We start from the raw sequence: 9,710 nt of genomic DNA, 5'->3' as shown, positions 1-9,710 counted from the left end.
ACGGCGGAGGCGTGGCTTCCCCAGCCTTGCCGTAATGATTGAAGTAATAGCGCCACACGATAGTTCGACCAGACCGAAAGTATCTGAAATGTTTGTCTGTTTTATTACGCCACAGCTTACCTTCCTAAGGCAATGCTAATGCTTATGCTTAAATCTTAATGAATGCAATAGATTAACGATGGTGTCAGACTAGCTGCTGATTTGGCCATGGGAGTAATTTCATTCAGGGGATGCGAATTTTCAGCGAATTTAACTCGCTGTGCTACACTAGAACTGAGGGTTAAATATTCAATTTAAAGATTCGTGCTGCTCTCTTTCTTGTGTATGATCGGCAGAATCCTTGTCTTTGTGTTCGTTATTTATGTATTTATTTTACATAGACATTTAATGTAAAACCATTAATGAAAGTTAAATCAGCTCTGACTTTGGGTTTCACAGATCCTGTATTTAAAACCACGCTTAGCTAAAAGTGCTTCAGATGACTGGGGATAGAAGAGGACAAACAAAAATGATCTGCTAGAATACTTACAAGTTTGCATTGACAAGGGAGTGTTTCTCTTTGTGTCACACCACCTACAGTGGAGGCTTTCATCATGTCCAAAATTAAGGGAATGAAAAATAGATAAACATGTGCGTCACTTAATAATAATGTAACTGCTTATTATTATTATTTATTTTAATATTTGAAATAATAATATTAATTAAAGTATCAAGAGTGGCTAAATGTCCTCATTGTTCCCAATTTCAGCATATATCTACTAATATATAAGTTATAAGTTATAAATGATTTTAAATAAATTGATTATGTCATCTTCTGATAAAACCTTAGATTTTTCATTTCAACTGTTGACAGTAATGATTTTTTAAAATCAGCACTTTTTAACTGCCGTTTTCAACTCTGTATTACGGTAAAAGATGGACGCCACATCAAAGAGCTGCCAGCACTGCTTTTTGGGATAAGTCACAGTATTTGGGGTGAGTGTGGCTGCGTGTTAACTTTTTTTCAACATGCGTTGTATCAGCGATTTACTTGAACGTATTTGCAAGTCAATTTTCAATAAATACAGCAGATTAAAAGTCGTGTTGTAGCGGCTAGTACTGCTGCGTGCTACAGCAGCCCCAGACATGTGTTAGCTTGCTATACAGGCTAGTAGCATGCTAACCACGAGCGGAACTTCGTTTAAAAATTTGTCAAAATTGTTTGGCATAAAGATTATCAACACCGCACTCGCCTCTTTGACTACCACTTAATGTCGCGTAATTGTTATGGTGTGAGGTTAAATTCGGGCAGTTAGAAAGCTAATAAACAACAAGTTTTTGAATAAAAAAATGTTTATTGTTTATACACTGTATGTACATACCCAATTCATAATTTCGCTCTTAGACTGCGGTAATGTCACGTTAATGAATTGCTTACAGATGATTAAGAAATGAATTTCAGCTGTCACACCGGCGACAAGTTTTTCATTCCAGCTTCAAGAACATGATAAGGCAAAATGTAGAGATCTCACGTGTTTGCCAAAAAGCAGTACCAGTTTAAATGTCCAGATTTCTTTAACGTAGTTTGGTGTGATACTGCGTCTAGGCGACCGAAAACATGAAGGAGGACTTAAAAGCTAGCATTAAGCCACCATAAAGACCCCTTTTGTAAGTTACTAAAGATACAAGAAGCTGCCCGTTATGTTTGACGTGACCTGTGTTGACAGTTTTCACCGTCAGTGGGACGTACGTGGTCTGGTCACGTGGTCAGCAACATTTAATAGAGTTATCCACCAGGTGGCATGCTATAATCAGCTGCCCCGTGTTAACACGGTCGGGCATGCATTCCTATACAGTGAAATTGACGCTTATGTCATTTCTGTAATTTATGCTGCAGAGCAGTATTACATCATCATTCAAGATGATAACGCCTGCGTTTGACCTGAGCCAAGAGCCTGACCACCTGATCCTCAGCATCCGTGTGCCCTACACCAGAACGTCAGACTTTGACCTTTACATTGATGGAACAGATTTAAAGTTTTTTGCAAAGCCCTACTTTCTGAGGTGAGTTAAGCAATGTACAGTTAATTGTTTCAAATGGCACCACCTACACCGCGCCTAAATTAATATTCAGAGTGTTTGTTTGTTTTTTTAATCGCAATGTTGAACTTAAAAGGGACGCAATATTTGATTTTCAGGCTAACTCTTCCTGGAAGAATTATAGAGGATGGAAGGGAAAAGGCAAAGTTCGACATAGATAAAGGTAGGTCGCACGGCATTAACAGTATGAGGCAAATCAAAAGCTTGCTTGGGTGTTTTAGCTGCTTTAATTGGGTACCAGAGGACCACCTCCCCCTTTGTAAAGTTCCTGCTTGTGAATGTCTCTCACTCTGCAATGAATAAAATATCAGCACTCGATGAGGCAAGAGGGGGAAAAAGCAACTGTTGTCTTTTCCATTGTTTAAAAAAAAAAAAAAGCTTCTTGTTAAAAAAAAAACATGCAACATTTCTTTTCAGTATCAAACATCTAACCTGCTGATATTAACCACTGAATTATACCATAATTTCCAATAATCCAGAAACTGAATAGGAGCTGCGAGGAGGATTCGTAGACTGAATGACGATTCAGACACAAGACCTCTGGTATGAAACACAGTGTCCCTGTGTGGAGGGATACACAGAGTGTTTCAAGTACTTGGGAGAACCTGTCACTGTCCCGTTGCACATATTCACTTGTTATATGGCCCTGTTTTTCTTTTTGTAGGAGCCTGGCTGTGTGTTTGGGTGCTTTGTCAGGCTGCAGATTTTATTTGTGACCAATTAACTGCTTTCCAAGTTTAGCTGGGATAATGTTAGCTCATAACCAGCTGTTGTTGTTTAGCTGGCTTGTTGTCAGCTGTCTGGAGACAGGAGGGTCGCACGTCTAATCTGCTGACAATAAAAAAACAAAAAAAAAAACTGCAGTAATATTGGGAATACATAAGCACGGTTTTATGTGTTTCAGCCCGACTTCCGTTCAGGACATGAGGCTTGAGGTGAGGAGGAAGAGGCTTTGGTAGAGATGAATGAGAGAGACATGATGAGAAAGAGATGATGAAAATATGCACAGATAGATGTTAAATGGTCATGTATAGCTTGAAATGGATACTTTTCATTTAAAGATCACAAATAACTTCTGAGTCATACTATGATTGTGGCCGGTGTATAGCTACATACATAAAATGCGATTAAATGGAACGGCGGTGTCCATCCTGCCCACTGTATGCGAGATGTTGGGGCAGCACGTTAGCTTTATGGATTCTTTCTAAGTTTATTAAAAGGCATCAGTTTGCTGGAAGATGTAATAATGCACGAATCAATGTATAAAAAAACCAAGGAAAACTTACTGAACCTTTAAGATATTCACCATGGGGAATGAAATATCAAAGCAAAAATGTGGCAGCAGCATGCTATGAAATGTCTGTTTGAGGTGTCTATGTGAACACAACTTACAAGTGGTACTTTTGGTAAATGCTAAGGTTGTAGACTGTATTATGTATGTACATAGTTTATTACAGCCATGCTTCCTTTACATTTACTGGCCTTACAGAGCCTTAGACCCTAATCAAGACTTGTGGAAATCTGAAATAAATTGAGGTGCACACATCCTGGTTGTCTGTGTGAGTTTTGTTTACCTTTGCAAAGGGGTCAGACAAAAGTACAGACAGCATGACAGCAGTCTGCATGTTTCTGACAAAGAGGGATTGTAGCCGTAGAATATTTGTAGACACAAGCTATCTGTCTGCCATGGTCACAGAATACATTCAGAACGTCGTGTACAAAAGATAACTTTTAGAAAATGTGTGATGTATCTGAAAGATAACATGGAGACAGAATAAGGCAGTATGGAGCTTTTCATTCAGCAAGGTCAGCTTGACACAGAAGTAGTGGTCTTACGATTTTTTTATTGGAGACATAGTTGGTAACACGACGTCTGTAGTTAATTCAGGATGTGATTTCTTTGTTTCTGCTTCAGAATGTGAGCGCACTTAAGGGGTTTTGACACATTGTTTGACCCTTCTGTCATGTATTTGCTTTACCCCTTTAGTGTGATTGTTTTTTAAGGATAACTCAGAAATTTGAGCAGAAGAAGAGGCTGGATTCAACATATAATCACAGACACAGTTCTAATTTAACATGGAAAACGTGGGAGTGATTGTCTTAATGTTCCCAGGAAAATGTTGTTTTGGTTTTATTGCTTGAGCAGTGGTGTTTCATGCATTAGAGCTCAGAAAGCCTCATTTAAACACGTTATGAATATGCAATTTTTCCTGTCAGCTGAGATCTAGATCACTTTTAGAACATGTGATTCTGTGACAATGTGGCACTTCCTGTAGATTTTAAACCGAACCTCTGTGTTCAGCACACGTTACCTTGTTAATCTTTTTAGGTGGAAAAAATGAGATTCACAGTATAAATGTTCTTGCTTTAAACCTGCTGGCTCTCTGGGGACTTTGCTGTGTGGAGTCTTCCTCCCACAGCCCAAAGACATGCATGCTAGTTTAGTCGGTGAGTCTAAAGTGGCTGTAGGTGTGGCCATGAGTCCGCCTCGCTGTGTTAGCCTTGTGATGACTGAGCAGACAGACCTCACATCTTGTGCTGTGACAGCTGGGATAGGCTCTGACCTTCTCCTCTCTGCATCTCCTTTTAATGACTCCAGATTGGGTGAAGAAGGGTGTTAAGTGGATATCAAAAATAACATTTTTTTCATACTTTAGAAAACCAATTTTGTTTATGTTTGATTGTATTTGGACTTCATGGCATATTGTGACAAAATTATTGCTGTGTTTGCTTCACATGATGTTGGTGATGATGTTGCACTGTCACAGTTCCAGTAGCAGTCACCGATTGTACCTCGGGGGCATCTCCCCTTTATGCTTCAGTCATTCGATAAATGGTAAATTAGCCTTAGCTGGTCATGTTATTTTATCCCATTTAAATGGATGCTGGAGCCATGTTTAATGTCATAATGATTACAGAGTGCAGGAAGCTCTGTTGCACTGACTGTGACAGCTCATGTGGGATTTTCTTTAATTCTTTAATGAGCAAATCATAATGCTTATGAGTGTGATGTTGACTACTTCCCATCGCTGTGGTCTGTCTTTGACGTTCCCTTGCCCATAATCAGTCATAATGAAGCCGTCTTTACGCAGACATCTGCCTTATGGACTCTGACACCTCGTTGCCTGTCTGTCAGCATGGCCCCAGTTAACACGCAGCGTCCAAATAAGCCTGTAACATCTGCTAATAAAGCTCCGCTAATGAGTGTCCTTGTTTAGACTTATAATGAGCAATCATTAAGATCCCTCTTCCGGGCTCTCCATTCTGCAAGGCCTGCAACTCGAGCAATTAGTCATCTCCCATTGTAAAGCACTTCAAAGCCCTAACGCTTGGGTGTATTGAAAGTTTATGAGGTCTTTAGGCAACCATCAGATTATCTCTGCGTCGTTGCCAAGCCGTTCAAATCATCAATCATGTGTTGCCTATTTAGTTTTAATAGCGGTTCTGTGAAGCAGCTCCTGGAGTATGAGGCACGGTGCGGACAGATGGCCTGGTTGATCAGCAATGGTTTGTTGTAGAAACATGCATGGAATCATTGACTTCAGTAATCCATGATTTGAGTTGGATTTGATGCTGTATGGTATCAGGTATTTGTCATGTTGTTATGTAGGACTTAAGATCTTCTCTGATATTTATTGTGGTGTCTCTTTTAAAATGTCTGTGATCTAAATTCTCATCTAAAAGTTACCCCAGCGCAGTGTGAAGTCTAAAAGCAGCTTTGTTTGGCTCATCAGCAGTCGCACACACTCAGTCTAAAATGTTATGAAATGCAGGAAAGCAAGTAAATACTCATTTGAGGAATGCTAATTATCTAGCTTTGCGGGTCAGCTAATCATAGCTACAATTTTAATCATTCCTTATTATGATTTATTTTTTTCCCCAAAGGAAACTGCAGGTTTTGAAAAATCTTAAAAAAACATTGAATTAAGGTACAGAACAGTCTCTCTCAGCCTGGGTAGGGAGTAGTGTCGGTTGGAAAACAGTTTTTGTGTCTGGCTGGAGGCTGTTTAGATGTTGTGTACTTCTTGTGATCTAAAGTATGGAGACATTGGACTGTGTGGGCAGTGGCTGCCTTTCCACTGCAGGGTGGGAAAAACAGTCTGCTTGCTGCGACTGTGGAGCCCTACTCAGTGAGTATTTCAGGCATGCTAACAAGTACATACCCCACAGTAGGTGCTTTTTCCTACAGCGGCGGTTCAAGCAGCTGAAACAAGCTACGTATTTCCTACCCCTTTCACACACTCTGCCAGATGCTGGGGGGGGGTCTCTGCTCGCCAGGAGGGTCGTGAGGTCAATGTATGTGCAGGTGCATCTTTGCGTTTTGGGTATTGGGTGGTTCTTGGGTACCTGGAGCCCTTGGACCCTGATCTCTGTTCACACCAGGGAGGGAGGCCCCTAATGGAGTCGGCTGCACATTGCCTCTGGGACTAACACCTCTTGGCGCCCTTTTAGGTCCTCCCTCCTTCTCCTGGTGGGATGGGTGCACAGATATCGCAGAGATGTGTGGTCTTAGGTCTCCAGTCCTCTTGCATCATGGATGGTGCAGTCCTCTCAGATCTATTTCTGTCTGCCTCTGGCTCCTGGGGGGTGTTATTGCTGCTTCCCGCCTTCATTTTCAAGTACATTTCATGACAAAGACACACACAATACATTAAACATGTGATCTCTTACACGTGCTATGTTGCTATAGGTCTTTTCACTCTTTGGGTCCCTAAGGAGACACCGGGAGAGCACTTCGAAGGTCTTCAGATGCTAACAAGTCTCCTCGCCCCAAAGGGCTCCCGTTCAGCCAAACCATTGGTGGAAGAAGTGAGTACTGGTAAGTCATTTATTCATTTGCTTACCTCGCTTGTCCAGACAGTGTTCAGTTTGTGCACACGGGTGGAAAAGATGGCATACAATCTACAATGTGGTGGCTTTTTATCATTTCTAAAGAGTGCAGTGAAAGGGTGGGAGATAATGAAGACGAAGATGAAGAAGACTTTGATTGGCAAGTTGAGCAGGAGATTTACACGGAGAAGTCTGAGGAAGAGCTGAGAGCCCTGCAGAAATACGGCTTTGGCAATCAGAGGTGTGGAGTATTTGCCCGACTGCAGGTAAGATCCATGGATAGATGAAGGTGCGTTACAGATTTGGACTTTAACTCACCCGTGCTGTAAATGTTCTTCAGAAAGAGCTCAGTGACGTGATCGACATCAAGAACCCAGAAGGAACATCAGCAGCAGAGAGGAGGCAGGCTCGGCTGGAGGCAGAAGCATCAGCCTTCTCTACTGACCATTACCTGTAAGTTTAACAAGGCTAAAAACCTCTCAGGTAAAGCATCTTTAATCCTCTTCTGTTTTTACTCAGTTATAGCTGCGTGTAATTGCAGGGCTGATTGGTTTGAGGATGGTGAGATAAAGGGGCTGCTGAAGTTTAGGCCATGGTGGACAAAGCTGAGCCCTTCTTCAGAGCAAGAGGGCGAATCTGGTGAGTTTATGTCATCATCTAAATCTGTTTAATTACTGTTGTTGAGATAAGTCTCTGCTTTGGCTGTTTCTAAAAAGGAGACATAAATTAATAAGATAAACGTGCTGTAATAAGAAGCATTGGGTGACAAAGTACTCATGTCAGCAAGTAAATCTCCTGCCTTTGAATCAAACTAAAGTAAAGGAACACGTGCATTACTCACTAAATGCACTTAAAAGTATTAAAGAAAGATGACTTGCTCTTGAGAACATGGCATGATACTGTTATGGAAAATGTTAAAATGTTCTTACTGATACATAACGATGTGTCAGCAGCGTTTCAGGATTGTAGCTGGATGACACACAGTGTTTTTTGTCTACTGTAGAGAAAGTCCTGCCACACAGATTTGTTTACATTTGTCTTTTTAATGTTAGATTTATTGTAAAATATGACAAAACCAGAGTTTTTAGTTGGATCAGGATCAATAATCCCACTAACAAATCCTGCAGATCTGTTGTGATTGGCCCACATTGGACATTTTTCTGTGATTGGTCCAAAGTCACAAATTTCATTTTTACATGGTGTGAAAGGAAACGAAGTTGGAAAATAAACCAGTAAAAGTCCCAGTTTTGTCACTGTACGGAAGTTTAACTATATATTTAATACTTGAGATATCTTAAGGCAAGGAACAGAGGTGGAGTTTTAACAGTTTCTATCACTCAGCCATACGATGCTGATGGGGTATTGTCATCACCCTGCAGAGCGGGCGGACGCATAAGTTTGTGAATGCGATAACTCAAGAACGAGGAACATAGGAGTTTGAAACTGATACCATAGGTATGTTGACTAAAGGTCACAGACTGGTTTGAATCTCAGTGTGAGACCCCTGCTCTAGGAGATGTAGTAGAGTGGAAAGGTAAAAAAACATTAAACTGAAATACTCTGCATAGTAAAATCTGAGTACTTTAAAACTGAACCTGCATGTGCATTTTAAATAAGTACTGAAAGTATCATGTTAATGTTTTCAGTTACTTTCCATCACTGATCTAGAAACACTCAGACCTGATACCCAATGTTTTGTAGTAGTTTAGTGTGCTTTAATGTGTTTGCAAGGTAATCATGAGCAACTCACATCTGCATTTTTTAATCATGAGCAACTCACATCTGCATTTTTTAATCATGAGCAACTCACATCTGCATTTTTACATATGCAGTGCATGCTTTACCGCCCTCAGTCTGCATCCTTTATGTCCAATTACTTAAAACAATGTCACACACATTCTGTGACCTGAATGCGGATCATTCATCAAGCTATTGGAACAGCAGCAAAGTAATTACTGAATGCTACCAGGAGGTGGCATGACATTTCAAAAATAAAGAGAGCAATCGTGTATTGTTTATTATATAAGTTTAACCTCTCACTGATCATTTTCCCATTCGCTGTATTTTAAATCGTCTCCCCAGTACTTCTGCGGATTGAATCAGGGCGAAAAAGAGTGTTACTGCTGAGCTTGTCAGACACTGACAGTATATGAAATCCTAAAGGACGCACAAGTCTCTGCAGCGGGCCCTTCTAACAGAAGGACAGACCTCAGCTTGTGCTCCCTGCTAAAAGTGCCGCGGGGCACTTGAACAGGAAAGACACTTGTCATTATGAAGGATTGAACTTGGACTTTCCCTAATCTCTCCATCCGTCTGCTGCCTGCTGACTAATTTAAACTATCATTTTTTTTCTCCTTTCTCAACATTTCCCGTCTGCTTACATTAATAGTCTATGAATTTAGTTTGAGAAGAGTTGCTTGTTGTCCGGAGGGGTCCCGGTTTCCTCTCTTTGTTCAGCCACTTCCACGGGAGTGATAGCTTGTGAACCCTAGCACTCTGAGAGACCGTGTAATTGTGCCATCCAGCCTCACTAACAGTCTGCTAATTCCAGACCTTTCACTGCGGCTCACAGCTACAGCCTGTGTGCAGTGAATGGATGTTGTACGCTTAAGGGAGGATTTAGATTAAACAGATAGCAGCATTGCTGGAGGGAGTGCTGCCGGCCGTGCTTTTACCAGCGCTGACGAGCAGCCATCAGTCAGCGCGGCAAAAGCCATTAGCCTCATCTTGGAGTTTAGCCTCTGACGAACATTACGGTTCACTGTAGCTCCGCCGGCTCCCTCTCCTCATTCTGCATTCTA

At 41.1% G+C, this 9,710-nt stretch overlaps 1 protein-coding gene across 5 annotated transcripts in view; it reads left to right on the top strand.

The window, feature by feature from the left end:
* Positions 1 to 9,710, top strand: part of shq1 (SHQ1, H/ACA ribonucleoprotein assembly factor) — a 47,234-nt gene that overhangs the window by 357 nt on the left and 37,167 nt on the right. For 2 of the 5 annotated variants that reach the window (XM_080302102.1, XM_080302101.1), the window contains exons 1-7: positions 20 to 43; positions 1,877 to 2,043; positions 2,178 to 2,242; positions 6,770 to 6,898; positions 7,015 to 7,175; positions 7,250 to 7,362; positions 7,451 to 7,548. In XM_080302102.1, the coding sequence (XP_080158228.1) occupies positions 35 to 43; positions 1,877 to 2,043; positions 2,178 to 2,242; positions 6,770 to 6,898; positions 7,015 to 7,175; positions 7,250 to 7,362; positions 7,451 to 7,548 (742 nt within the window). In that variant the 5' untranslated portion in view covers positions 20 to 34. Of the gene's footprint in view, positions 1 to 19; positions 44 to 909; positions 976 to 1,876; positions 2,044 to 2,177; positions 2,243 to 6,769; positions 6,899 to 7,014; positions 7,176 to 7,249; positions 7,363 to 7,450; positions 7,549 to 9,710 lie in introns of those variants that run through there. The other 3 variants (XM_026168909.2, XM_026168906.2, XM_026168910.2) reach the window with 3 other exon arrangements.

This window comes from Astatotilapia calliptera, chromosome 5 (assembly GCF_964374335.1).
Source record: "Astatotilapia calliptera chromosome 5, fAstCal68.1, whole genome shotgun sequence".
NCBI classification, from domain to species: domain Eukaryota; kingdom Metazoa; phylum Chordata; class Actinopteri; order Cichliformes; family Cichlidae; genus Astatotilapia; species Astatotilapia calliptera.
This window is presented reverse-complemented; position numbering and strand designations above follow the sequence as displayed.